This window comes from Argiope bruennichi, chromosome X2 (genome assembly GCF_947563725.1).
Source record: "Argiope bruennichi chromosome X2, qqArgBrue1.1, whole genome shotgun sequence".
In the NCBI taxonomy this organism is placed as follows: Eukaryota; Metazoa; Arthropoda; class Arachnida; order Araneae; family Araneidae; genus Argiope; species Argiope bruennichi.
In genome coordinates this window covers 134,777,492-134,792,476 of record NC_079163.1, presented here as the reverse complement: position 1 = coordinate 134,792,476, position 14,985 = coordinate 134,777,492, and the positions used below count along the sequence as shown (strand labels likewise).

Here is a 14,985-nt window from a genome sequence, read left to right as displayed (position 1 = left end):
AAAGACCAAAAGTTTCAATTTAGTGAAGAGGAAAGAAACTCATTTAATCAGTTAAAATTACTGTTAGCTGAAAAACCTGTCTTAAGAATCTATAACCCTAATTACGAAACTGAATTGCGTACCGACGCCAGCTTAGAAGGATAAGGAGCTATTTTAATGCAGAAATCCTCTAATGATAAAAACTTTCATCCCACCTAGTACATGAGTAAGAAGACAACAGATGCCAAAAGAAATATTCTAGCTATGAACTTGAGGTTCTTGCTATTATTGAGGCAATAAAGAAATTTCGTGTTTAATTATTGGGAATTCCATTCAAAATAGTAACAGATTGCTTCGCTGCCGAAAACACTATGAAAGAAAGAGACTTGTCAACTCGCGTTGCACGTTAGGCATTATTGCTGGAAGAATTCAATTACAATGAGCATCGTTCCGGTACACGGATGGCTCATGTTGATGCCCTAAGTAGATCTCCCCTAAACATATTCCGTATCTCCTTTGATAACTTCTTATCAAGATTAAAACCAGCCTAATGTAATGGCAATAAAATAAAAGCAACAAAAGAATTATTAAAAATTTCTGCTTATGAAGACTATTGCGATCGAAACGGAATTTTGTATAAATTTGCTGAGGGTGTAATGTCTTGAGTAGGAAAACATAGTTTTAAAAGCACACAAGACATTTATTCTCAGACATAGACAACAATTAATATTAAACATAAATATAAAACAGGTTTAATTAGGTTAACTAATCTAAACAGGTTAACTAATTTAAAATTGCTAAATATCAAGAGTTCAGGATCCGGCCATCACACACATAGCAAGACTAAAATCTCCCCTCCTTTCTCGCCTCATCCTTTCTTTTTTATTCCACCGACGCCCATCTCTCACTTCAGTTTAACTCCCAATAAAGTTGAAGAGGTTCCAACAAAATCGGTTCCAGAGCGACTTGCCATTAAATGAGCAGCAGGACGGTACAGTCACTCCACCCCCCTTTCCAGAGATTTTCGCATCATGGCAAGAAACTTGAAAATAGACTTAGTACACACACACACACACACACACACACACAAAAAAAAAACAATATCGCAACCATGAATGCCTATATACAAAAATAAACATATATGATAAATGAACATAGACTACACCGTAACATCTTAAGGAACAGTATCGTTTTCATATTAAAATTCATGTACCGTTTCATGTCCACCAGGCAGTACTCCCAAAATATTACATACAAGTAGGGATCCTGCTTAGCGCGTTAGCATTTTTGTGCTGAGTTCTTTTTCGATGAGTTATAGTAAAATTATAGGGTTGAAGCGCGAGTGACTATCTCACAATTCGGGAATTTCTACTACCATTAATTTTTAGCCAAATCGGTGGATTGTGGTCGATGACAATAGTAAAGATCTGACCATCCAAATAGTACTTCAATCTTTGAATTCCAAATATAATGGCGGCACATTCCTTCTCACTAATGCAAAATTTATTTTCCACCTCTGAAAATTTTCGGCTAAGGTAAACGATAGGATGTTCTTGATTGTCCCCAGTTATTTGAGATAGAACGACTCCCATTCCGTGGTCGGAGACATCTGTCTGCAAAATAAATTGCCGATTGTAGTCTGGAGAATGCAGGACTTGTTTTCTTAGGAGAGCTTGCTGAATAAAATGCTTTTTCGCAATCCTCTGTCCATTTCACCGATCCTTTCCGGCACTTTCCTTTTAAGGTGTCTGTGAGAGGTGCCGCGACGGAAGAAAACATTGGAATGCAATGCGAGTAATATCCCAATAAACCCAAAAATGCTCGTATCTCAGTTTTAGTTCGTGAGGTAGGAAAATTCCCGAAAGCTTCTATCTTCAACTCCGACGATTTCCTACAAGCTTGTCCCACCACATGTCCCAAGTATTGGATCCGACTTTCCGCAAACCTGCATTTGGTCGGTTTAATAGTTGAACCCGACTGTTGTACTCTCCGCAATACTGTTTCTAGATGCTTGATATGGTCCTGGAACGAGGCAGAGAAAACCGCAATGTCGTCGAGATAGGGCACCGCAAAATCTTCACAGGCCTCAAGTAATTGTGCGACCATTCGACTAAATTCATACGGAGCATTCTTCAACCCAAATGGCATACACAATGGTATATAAGTGCCAAAGTTTGTAACAAATGCAGACAAGCGCTGGGCGTTTTTAGACATAGTATTCTGCCAATACCCTTTTGGTAAGTCCAAAACTAATGTATTTAGCAGATTAGAGTGTTTCGATTATTTCCTCTAAGTTGGGCAGTGGGTAAAACTTGGTTTTTGTAATCTTGTTTAGATTTCGATAATCTATACATGGTCGAGGTTCTTTTCCTGATGCATCAACCAACACCATAGGTTAAGTACAATTGGGATATCCCACTTCAAGAATTTTCATGGCAAACATTTTCTGTATCTCCTTCCGCAGGATTTCATTTTGTCTGGGTGATGTTCTGTAAGGTTTCAACAACACCGGGTCATCCGACATTAGCTCAATGTCATGAGTAACAAGGTCAGTACTTCCTGGAACGTTTGAAAAACATTATCGATACTTCCAGATAATAGTCCGCAGTTGTTGGCAGAGATCTTCAGTCAGTGTACTTCCGATCGGTTCTGGAACAATTTCTGCTACATCAAGAACATTTGGAGTAAGTTCGATACGTGGAATTTAAAATTCTTTAACTCCTATTCCTTCCTTCGCCTCCAATGAAAGGTAATTTATTTGTCCTGGTCTTTTATAATATGGCTTCAACATATTCACATGGTAAACTTGAGACTTATTCTATCCAGGAGATACCGATACTACATAATTGGTTTCCGAGAGCCTCTTCAAAGTAGTACCAGGCCCAGCATATCGTGGGTTAAGCTTGTTAGCTCGACAGAGAATACCAGCACCAAATCTCTTTTTTGAAATTCTCATTTCATGGCTTTCTTGTCATACCAAGTTTTATTTTTATGTTGAGATTTTCCCATTTCTTCAACAACAAGGTCTTGAAACCGCTTCAGTCTATTCAGTAAAGTGAACACGCACTCAGTCACTGGAGTCTATTCCTCTTCCGATTGAAGTCAATTTTCATAAAGTAACGTAAGAGGTGTTCTTAGGTTCTTTCCATGCACCAATTCCGCTGGGCTAAATCCTGTAGATTCACGAGTCACTGTTCTCAAAGCGAATAAAGCAGCGTGCACATGTTTTTCCCAGTCTGGGCCTTCTTCAGAACACAAGACACGAAGTATTCGTCCAAGTGTTCGATGGAACCTTTCCACTAGGTTACTTTAAGGATAACAGGAGGAACTACGTACCACTTTAACTACAAAACGCTCAAAGAATTCCGTCGTTAATTCGCTTATGAAAGATGCCCCTTGATTATGCTGAATTTATTTTGGGAATTCCATGTGACTGAAAATCAGCAGAAGGGCATCAACTACATACATAGAGGTAATATCTCTTACCGCCACGGCATCAGGGTATTTAGATGCCAAGAACATAACTTTAATCAAATATATATTCCCAGATTCAGTAACCGGCAAATGTCCAACAACGTCAACATTTATTTTACCAAATACTTCCTGAATTACCTTAACAAATTTCATATGCATTCTCTTTTTATCATTGGGTTTTCCCACTCGTTGATAATGGTCACAAAATCGTACAGATTCCTAGATTTCCTTTTAACAATTTGACCAAAAGAAAAATTTTACAAGATAATCCTTAGTTTCAGTTACTCCCAGATCACTTGAAGTGCCTTCATGGCAAAGAGTCTTCAATCTTTTCCGAAAATCCTTAGGTACCACCAACAAAAGAGCATCATCAGCAATCTTATTAACCTTTCGCCGGGCGCGTGAATTTTCCTTTCACAACCGGGCGCGCGTTGTAATTTGTACAACAGTTGAAAAACATTTAATTTTAGCTGCTTTATTTTAATTTTACATTCAATTTTGCAAACAAGTAACATACAATTTATCTCTGATAACAATTTAAGAAATTATTGTACCATACATTTACATTTATTTTGTTATATTATATTAAAACAGAAGTTTAAACGTATGAAAAAGTAAATACTGCTACAATTACAAAAAATATTAATGAATAATGAATAACTAAAGAATTATAAAGTACTTTTGGACTTGCAGAATCAGTCGGACATTTCACCTGCATTATTTGCTTCACATGGCAAGAATAGGATTTGTTTTGTTGAATGCTGTTTACATATGAACCTTACGCATTTGTTACACCTCATTGTAGAGGAGGAATATTTAGAAGGAATTATATTTTTTCTCATAATATTTAACTTCTACTCCTTGTATATATTTATTTGTGCAATAAATTACTTCATCAATCATACTCAGATCAATCAATTTCAGCAAAGCTTCAATTTCGGAAGCAGTTTCTTTTGCATATGCAATTGGTCCTGGCAGTTTCTTTATAATATTTTTGTTCTTGGTTTTGGAGGTTTTTACGATTTCTTCTTTTTTCCATTTTGTGATTTTATCCTTTCCCGTATAACAATTTTCATCACTATTATTTTCAGTAATTTCGTCATCTGATACAGTTATTTCAGAGTCACTGCTGTGATTTTCCTGTTCTAAATTTTCGTCACTCAAATCTGCGTCATATTCAGGAAATTGTAGATCATCTCCAATAACTTCACTATCAGAATCTTCATTCAAAATTTTCATTAGGTAATCCACCATTTCTTTGTGATCTTTAAAATATTGTTTTCGTTTAGACATTATTTTACCTCAAATCCCATTCAAAATACTAACAATTTCACTTAGAAAGATTATGTCGAAAAAGAATTTCACAAGGAGGCGCGCGTTGCATAAAGTACAACACCGCAGATGTTTACAGCTAAAAATGACAGGTGCAGCTGATTGCGCAATCAGAAATGCAAATAACTTTCAGGAAATGTGAAGGAAGATTCAATAAACGAATACGCATGGTGATTAACGCCCTCTATTGCCAGAATTATGTTTTAAAGAAAAAACAAACGAACTGTTGTACTTTTTACAACGGCGCGCCCAGCGGAAGATTAACCTTCTTTTTCACCAAGAGTCCATTCAGAAGGATTTTGAAGTTTTTTGCATCAGTCTTTTCCAATATATTTTTTGTCAATGACTGAGAATCTTTACAGCTCTGCTGAGCAGCAATAAAGGCTTTAGAGTCAATCTTCAACAATGTCAAGCCCTCAAATTCTTGTTTCGGAGGGAAAGAGAAAAGATCGTCTTCTATCTCTATGTCCTCCGCAGTCGGCAGTTCAGTTTCTTCTAGAGTTACGGGATCCCTCTCCTTGACATGTGTAATCTCTTTCAGCTCTTCCAGACACTTCCAAGATCGGGTCTGGATTGCATTTACTTGTTGTGGGACCGGAAAATCCTTCGACTTCTCTATAATTGCTGCTGTTCCGTTCCCCGGCAGATATCTTCCTTTATCCGCCTTGTTGCTGACTACGGCCGCTTTTGTCTTTAAGTGCCCGAAATCTCCTTTCAGTTCTACTTCAGCCAGTGGTACACAGATTGGGACTTCGTCCAACGGCTACTGTACCCAGACATGCTCACCAGTAAACATTTCAGGCTTTACCACCTTCAGGCAGATGACATCAATACTCGATCCCGTGTCTCTCAAGATAGGCATAGAGAATCCATTTACTTCGCGTATTGAGGTATAAGGTGCCATTATCTCGTCTTCATCAGTTCCAGACAGCTGATTCACTGTTGCAGAATTCTTCATATTCCTCAATAATATGGAATTGGGTCAAATATGCTCCCTAGATCCACATTTATAACAGCGTAAATCTTTTATTTTTTCGAAGTGTGCACTCGACTTCTTTTCTTCCCTTTCTTCTTTCTTAACTGGAAAAGATACCGTGCTTTCAGTTTAAGCTTTACTCCTCCAATTTGGAAGTTTTTCCTTCAAAGAAGCATTGTTAAGTTTTTTTTTCTCCATAGTCTTCAAACATTTTTATATTCATCTAACCTGTGAGCAAGTACTTGTGGACATTTTATCTCTGCCCATTCATATATGAATTGTTCTTCCAATGAACTTTTCAAATGCTAAGTCACCATTAAATCACTCAGTGCGGCAAAAGTCTTTATTTCTAGTCCTTTAAACCATTCCTCAAAGTAGTTCATACAAAAAGTCTGTCCAATTACCATCAGCGTTTCTTGTGTCGTTGTGGAATTTCTTCTTGCTGTCCTTAGAGTCTCCAGTAATTCTTTAATATAATCAACCTCTTTCTCAAAATTAGGCATTGCCTGGATAGCTGTTTTAATTAAACAGACTGTTGAAGAAGCTCCAACCACAACTCCTAGATTTTCAGCTAACTTTTGTAAATCAGCCTTTAAGGCCTTCCCCAAAAAAGCCATCTTGTCAACGAATTTATTATTTACTTACAGCGATCCCCACTCTTTTACAGTTTTATATGTAGAAATTAAACAAAGAGTTACAAGGATAAACACTGTTACGGAAATTTCATAACAGTTCAATCAAAATTTATTTACCTCTAGAATAATTAAACTGTTTTCATTACGAATTCTTAAAATATGCAAATAAAGTCACAATTTCATACAATAGAAAATAAAAAAACGAATATTTAAATTTGCTCGCAGTGTACCTGAAATATCAGCTCAAAATTTCTTTGATAATAAATCTACTATAAATTATGACCCTGAACTTATTTTCACAATTTCCTACACTCTTCCAAATAACACTTTAAAATACAATTCTAATAATAATGCACACATTGTATAAAAAAATGAGAAAATGCTTGGAATGACACAGACTACATGAACCAACTTCGCCAGTTTCCTAGACACTTTTTTTTCTATATAATTTCAGAAACAAACTATCCTTACTACTGAAATATACTGAAGTAATAAAAAAAAATATTAATTCCTAGATGTGTGATCTACCGGAATTAACCCTTATGTTCCTTTTGTATAGTATACCATACATACAACTTTATATAACAATATATTAATAATAAACAATAATAGCATACATTAATAACAATAATAACATACATTAATAACAATAATAACATAATAACATACATATACATTTTATTTATTTATTTATTTTTTGCTTTTCTTCAAAAAGGCAATCTTTCCACGATAAGGGTTAAATAAAGCAATAATTCGTGCGTTTCCTAGATTTATGCTTATCTACTGGAAACAAAACCAAGAATTATTTAATAACTCCTAAACAAATTTTATTACTTTCCAAATATAATTTCATGCATATCATTTAATTTAATAAAATGCATTGCAAACTCAAATCGTTATTGGATTCAAAATAATTGCTACAGCATCCGTGTAATTAGAATACACATATATAATTTAAAGCAATGCTGTATTATGCATTGTAAACAAAATAACTAAAATTAAGCTATTCAATTAACCGAATAGCTAGCAATTGAAAATCTATGTTGCATTTACTTTCAAAACAATTACAACAGATAATGCTACACAAGGTACACCTCATTATCGAAATTCTTTGCTAACTCAGTTTTATTAGCAACCAGAATAAAAAATGTTTTTCAGAGTATACCGCACTATAAAAATTCTTCGCTAACTAAGTTTTACCAGTAACTAGAACAGATATTGCTACACAAAGTACACAGCGCTATCAAAATTATTTAGTATTGCTTACAAGTATCACAGTTTTATAAGCATTTCCTAACATACATGCTAAAATTTCACAAAGATTATTTCAAATTAACAATTACGTAAGAGCACTGCCCGTCTAGTTCAGACGGTAGAACACCAGTCTCTTCGGGGGCGTGGGTTCGAATCCCACCGCTGCCAAAAAATATATATGTCTTGAGAAGGAAAACATAGTTTTAGAAGCACACGAGACATTTATTCACATACAACAATTAACATTAAACATAAGTGAAAAACCGGTTAAAAAGTTTAAAATCCTCCAGGGCTCTCAAAACCACACTAATTTAAAATTGCTAGATATCAGGAGTTCACGATACAGCCATCATACACATACCAAGGCCAAAATCTCGCCTCATCCTTTCTTTTTTTTTTCCGCCGACGCCCATCGCTCACTTCAGTTTAACTCCGAATAAGGATGAAGAGGTTCCAAAAAATTCGGCTGCAGAGCGACTTGCCTTTAAATGAGCGGCAGGACGGTATAAGGGTAAAGAATAAGTAGTTATAACTGACACTAAATCAAACACTTCAGTAATAAAGCTTTTATTGAATTTGAAATAAGATATAATGATTTATTTTACGTAATAACTATTAAAAAGTGAATGATAGTTATAACATTTAGGAATAGTTACTCTTTAGGTTCCTCACACATGAACCATTATGCAGCTATTAAATATTTTTCATGTCTAAAAAAAAGAATCATGTAATAAAAGAATTGTATTTTTCTTTCAAAATGTTCTGGTTTTTTCTGCAATAGATTCAATTCAAACCTGGAAATGAAATAAAAATTCTATAAGATTAAAGGGAGCCGTCTCAACAGGCCAGGATGCCGATTGGTTATGACATCAGATTCATGTTGAGAGCGGCGAGGGTTCGTATATGTGCTGTTATAAGTCTTAAAAGTTTATACTAATACGGTTTTACAGAATATGTATGTATTTGTAATGATGTTTTAAACTCTTAATTTAAACCAAATTAATTTCCAAAACTTTATCTTAATTTAGCCCATAGTAAAATATTCTCTTATTTCCTGATCTAATTCTACTTTCGGTTTAATTAATCCCTTTGTAAAAATAATGCGCCATCAGTACTACGTATCAAATGAAAGTGATACTTCCATTGCCCTTGTCAAAGGTCAGCAGATGTAATCCTTCCGCACGTGGCCGGAAATCCTATGTTATATAAGACTAGTGATAATTTGTTTTGGCCCTTCTTCTTCTTTCTTACTTCTGCTTTTGTGTCGCGCTGAACCTTCTTGTAAATAATTGCTTTCCCGGAATGGATATTAAAATTAATTTAAAAATATAAAAAGCGTCTTCTATGTCTTCAACCTACATTCTGCTTCAACCAAAATATTATTACATATTATTTAGCAGACAGGATTCGAAATCCATTACATATTATTTAGTCGACAAGGATAGTTTCCTGTGAAAAAAATGTTCAAATGATTTAAAAGAATAAATTTCCGGAATGAGAGGCAATTTGATGTTACGGTACGGTAACATCATAAGAATAAATAAATAATATAAAATAATAATAAATAATATAATATATAAAAGAAAGTATAAAAGAATTTTTGAAACAAAATAAAGATAAAAAAATATATATAAAAATTTAGATATGTACCGTAAAAGAATCTATATTTTATCCACATTTCCACTTTTTTATTGCACAAATAATGGCTTCGTCTAGGTGATATTTTTGCCCGAAAATAGGATTGTATGCCACCAAAGAGAAACAGAAACCTTTTCTCAACTATTAATGGCTGAATATGGGAAAGCACGTTGTCCGCCACAGATGGAAACTGAACTAAAGCCACTTAGCAGTGCAGAAGGAAAATTTCAATTCCTTACCCAACGGTATACAAATGTGCAGTTTTTCTCACCTTCGAGATAAACACCTCCGATGGAAATTTACATGCCATTTTCTCTTTCTGGCGATTTGTATTCAAAAAAGGTTCATCCAAACCAATGCACAGTGCAAAATACGAAAGAAGCCCGTCTCGAGGAATTACTTTCATTCGTTTGACATGCCAAAATATCGAAACTGGCAGTTTAGTTTCATGGTTATCTGGCGCTGAAAGAAATTTTGGAAACAATTGTCGTTTTTTGATTCCTCTTTGTAAGGCCATCTCTACCTTCCGTCGGTGGGATTCTGCACTTTAGCTTTCGACAACTGTTTTTAATCTTAACGTTGGAAAGGAAATACCGCAAAAATTTCACATTCTATCCCTCACACCCGTTTTTATGTCTCTAGTTATAGGGAATAACTGCTGGAAGAGAAGGTACTGTCTTTTTCAAGTGCTAAATAAAACAGGGAGATAAAAAAAATTTCCTTTGTTGTTGTTTTTTTGAAAGAATAGGATGGATGGAAAGAATAGGAATTCTTATGGAAGACCTGAGGACATGCATAATAATAATAAGAGATTTATGCATGATTAGTTTTCACACTTGGATGAAAACATATCCGAGTTTTTTAATGTAATGGTTTGTTTTTGTTAAAGCAAAAATTTTAAAACATTGCAATAAAATTAAAAGCACAGAATGTCCTCAAAATATGTCTTTCTTCGCTGCTATACAGACATGCAATAACGTTACCATATCAAGATTTCATTTTATCTTCCAGTAACACTTATTCGGGTCTATAGGGTCACCAAACATACATAATGTATACAGTGGCGTGAATGCAAGGGGGTACTAATTTAAATGAAAGTTTAGTGCATTTAAGTAATTTTTAAAGCCAAATGTAATGATGAAGAGAAATAATATACTGACGCTATTTACATTTTCAAAGATATTGCGAGCGAAAAATTCTTATTATTCCATGAGTACCATTTTCCTTTACTACATCGTAGCATTACGCCGGTCTGTTGTACAGTAAATCTGTCGGTGTTGAAAGCAGTTCCAATTGAATAGTATGGTAGCTTGAAAAGGGCGATATCGATTCGTCATATGCATAACCTAATCAGAGTTCAAAATAGATTGTTCGCCCAAAATAGTCTAAACATGTCTTGAAAATAGTATTTAATTTTAACTAGATTCTAAGTTAAGAATATTCATCCTTTAGTATGCTTAAAGTTTTTCCAATAGACGGCAACGCAGAGAATCTTCAAGTTATTGTTTGGGTCTCGCTTAGAACTGTGTGTTTGAATTACTTCCACTTCCATGATAGAATGTATATCTCGTTAAAGGGGTTGTACCATGGCCCATGAAAGCCCTTCATGTGTATGTTTCTCTTTCAATGCTTCGTTGAAATGGATCTATTGTTGTTTGTATTGTTTATCAATGATTGTTTTATTGGGTTGCAACTATTCATAATAAACTCTTACTTTTTGTCATGTGTATTGAAATCATAATTTTTAAGTCGACGAAATCACTCTTTGTAAGTTGTATTCGATGGGCATACTCACCATAAATACCCAACAGCAAACGATATGTTTTTCTCTGGAATGAAATAATGTGGCACAGATTCCCGCAAATGCTGCTTATTTGGCACAAAAACTCGACACATTTTCTATGCTAATTCACAGATAAGCTATTCTTGGATAATATAATCTAAAAATGCATTTTTAAATATCAGAGGTCGTACACTAATTTTTGAAAGGGTTTTACCAATTACAATTGATTCGGTTTAATTACAAACAGACTACTAGTGTCGTCTATTGAAGTCATATTTATATACCCAATAATTTTCTAATTTTTACTCTGTATTCATTACTTATTATTAATATTATGGAACCAATATTAGCAGCCTAATAGAGCCAACTACAGTATTCATAATAATCGATTTCATCTTCCTTGCCTCTCACTAGAAAATATATCTACTTTATTATCAATGCACTACGTGATTAATCATCTTTATTTAAACCACAAAATATGTGTATGTAACTAAAAATATCTGCCAATTTGATGAGGAATGATGGCTAAGTAATCTGTTTCTTTTGTGCTTGTTTTTTTTTCTTCTTTTTTTATATTAATTTTCTTAGATCGAATCTTTTTTGTCTTGCTGTACTGCTTTCTGATTTGTATTGCTGTCAAGTGTGTTGGGGATGTCATCTATCTACTGCAACTTATATGCTTGTTCTCTCAACTTCTGTGGAATTTTTGACGTCTTAATTCTTGTCACTGATTGGTCAAAATATTATTCTCTCTCTCTCTCTCTCTCATATATATATATAATATGTAAGCATTATTTTATGTTAAGCAGAATGCAGGTGCAACAAGCAGTGAAGAGACTTGCATTTTTAAATTCGATTTATTCTCTCGTGGGCATGATTTATTTACAAGAAAGTGTGGACAAGGCACGTCCCCCACAGCGCGACACAAAAGCAGAAGTCTGGAAGAGAGCAAGAAATTAATTATCCCTCGTCTTATATGACATGAGATATGGATAGGGAAAATATTTTTTCTACAATGCTAATATATTATTAAGATTCTTATAGGGATTTCTGACTCATGCCAGTCACAAATAAGGGAAACACGGGGGTGTTTTAAAAAGGATGTGCTTACTGGACATTTTTCTACTTGTCACGCGGAGCGTGTGAAAGTGTCGGCGTTTAACCGATTCAGCAATTTTATAAAGCTTCTTTTCAATTAATTAAGTAGAGAAAATGGAATTGGATCAGAAAATAAGAGAATGAAATTACTATGGGCTAAATTAAGAAAAAACTTTGGGAAATTGATTAGAGTTTAAAATATCATTACATATATTATTATTATTATTATTATTTAGACTTATATTAAGTTTAATCTATAACTGATATTTTCTCTTATCTTTCCTCTTTTTCTATTTAATAGAATTTGAGCAGTTTTACTTATTTAAAAACAATACTTTGTTCGCTGATTGATATTTATGATTAAGTGGTAAAATCTCGGCTCGTGAGCAGTAGGGTTTCAGGTTCGAGACCCGAATCCACCGAAGAACAGTCGTGTAAGGGGGTCTGTTGCACGTTAAATCCGTCAGTGCCAAACGTCCTCCTCCTGGTGTGGTGTGGTGTGGAGAGGGGGGGTGCCAGCTCAGGTGTCGACCGCGGTTCAAAATTACGAGGTCCGTCCCAAAATAACCCTAGTGTTACTTTACAATGGGACTTTAATATAACTAAAGCTAAACTGATATTTATGATTAGTGTGAATTATTTAATTAGATTAGCAATTATTGAGTGACTTAGACATTTATTTACTGAATGTTTTATAGGTCATGACTTGTTTAAGCATTATTTAAATATACTTTTCTCTGTTCATTTTAATTTTAATTTTTGATGTGCGTTTGGTATAATACGCAGTATATATTAAAATTATTATGTCTGATATAATATACTTGCTTTTTGAGTCGGTTAGAGTGGTTTTTTCTGATCCGTTAGGTTTTTTTCTCCTTTTCTCACATGAATTTTATTTCTCTATAGTTCTAGAATGATCATTTCTTGATTTCTTGACCCCCCCCCTCCCATTCTAGTATGAATTAGTTTTTATGTACTCCTATTTTTATTCAGATTACACTCTATCTGTATTTTATTTCCGCACGTGTTTTGGCTTTTTGCAGATTTTTTTATTTGAAATTGAAAAAATAGCTCAAGAGGTCTGGATACCAGGAGGCAATCCTGGCTGCTGCTGACTTTTTATATCTTACTCTCTATATGATAGGCCGGTCATCGTCCATTAGGTCACAGGTCGAATTAATCAACCAATTTTTTTCACATATCCTCTCTTAGATGGTGTCGCTTCTTTGAAACGAAATTTCAATTAAATTATTAACCTTCCGTCGAGTGCAACCTGCATGTCAGGCACAATTGACTTTTCCTAAAGTTTAGGAATTTTTCCCCTTTAGTAGTCTCCTTTTTTGTAAATAGATGTTTCGAGTTCTCCTACTCAGTTGATCTCACAGGCCCGCTGTACCTGAAATCGTCGCAGATAAGAAAATTCACGTTGTTCAATTGTACACAATTTTTCAACAAGATTCTTGGTTGTTCGTTTATCAGAGTCTAGAGACTCCCGAACATTGCTGAATTCTTGGAATTCTGGACCCACAGTAAGCAATATTTTGCCATGCAATAATTCTTCTGGAATATTACTTGATCCAATACGATTTAATTCACCGTTCATATCCGTGTAGATTCTTTCAACTTTAGCTGCATGTGCAGCAACATTGTCATTAGGATCTCTACCAACTTGAAAAAATTGTGTCATCAATAAATTAAGTCTCTGAATACTGCTTTGTTCAAAAACACTAATTAATTTTTCCCAAATGTCCTTTGCATTCGAGTACGTCATCACTAAATCGGCTACAGAAGCGCTCAACGTACTTGCAATAAGCGCGGCTGCCTTAGCGTTATCACGCCGCCATTCAGCCACCTTCTTTACGTGCTCATCCGCATTAACATCGCCGTTTACAGCGACCGGACAAATTTTAGTTCCATCAATAATGATGTGAGATCATATTGTTCAAAGTGCATTTTCATTTGCCACTTGCACTTTCTCCAATTTTCCGCACCTTCTAGTTTGTCGATTTGTACTTTCAAATCCATAGCGTCTCGCTGTTAGGCCTCCGCGCGGTTCACTTCGCTTTAAAAAAAATTTAATAGATATTAAATTCACACAGATTTAAAACACGCTGGGCCCATAACCTGTTAAGGTTATCGATAAATTCTATCGATGGGTAAAAACAAAAAGCAATTAAGTACAAATTAAAAAAAAAACAAGATGCATATTGAGAGTAAGCAATGCAACCGTTTTTATTACTGAATTCTAGAAAGTAAAAATTCTTGGGTAAACATGAGTTGAGTTGTAGCTTGTCTGAGCTAAAGTTTAGTTGTTACAATACCATTAAAAAAATTTATTCAAATTATATAAAATAAAATAAAAGTTGTACAAAACAAAATTTATGCCTTTCTTATTAAGGCAAGTAAGTTTTCATATAAGAAAATCAGAAGATAAAATTTACTTACTTGTTGCAATGTGATAGGCTTGAATGACATATTGAAATTTTACTACATTTTTCACGAAAAGACATTTCATATTTTGGCACTTTGTTTAACACATACATTTGATAAATCCTTGGTTGCTTCCACTGCTCTAAGTAATTGCAACTGACCAGAGAGAAATTTCGTGATTTGGAATATCTTCAATTCTAAACAAGTTCTAAGGATATAAAGTGAATTGGAATCTCACATATAATTGTTTTAAATTTCCTTCTGATGTTCCAAGTTAGTAGAAACCATACTCCATCGCATTAATTATAACTTCCAATATTGTGTCCCTTAAGTCAAGAATAAGAACTTGCACAGTAGTTTCCAAACAAATAGTGAGAATTTTTTTT

The 14,985-nt window shown here is 34.4% G+C and overlaps 1 protein-coding gene across 1 annotated transcript; it reads right to left on the bottom strand.

Annotated features, from left to right (window-relative positions):
• Positions 1-13,538: 13,538 nt before the first annotated feature.
• Positions 13,539-13,940, bottom strand: LOC129959907 (uncharacterized). Its single transcript, XM_056072805.1, has one exon. The coding sequence runs from the start codon at positions 13,938-13,940 to the stop codon at positions 13,539-13,541; it is 402 nt and encodes a 133-aa protein (XP_055928780.1).
• Positions 13,941-14,985: the final 1,045 nt, after the last annotated feature.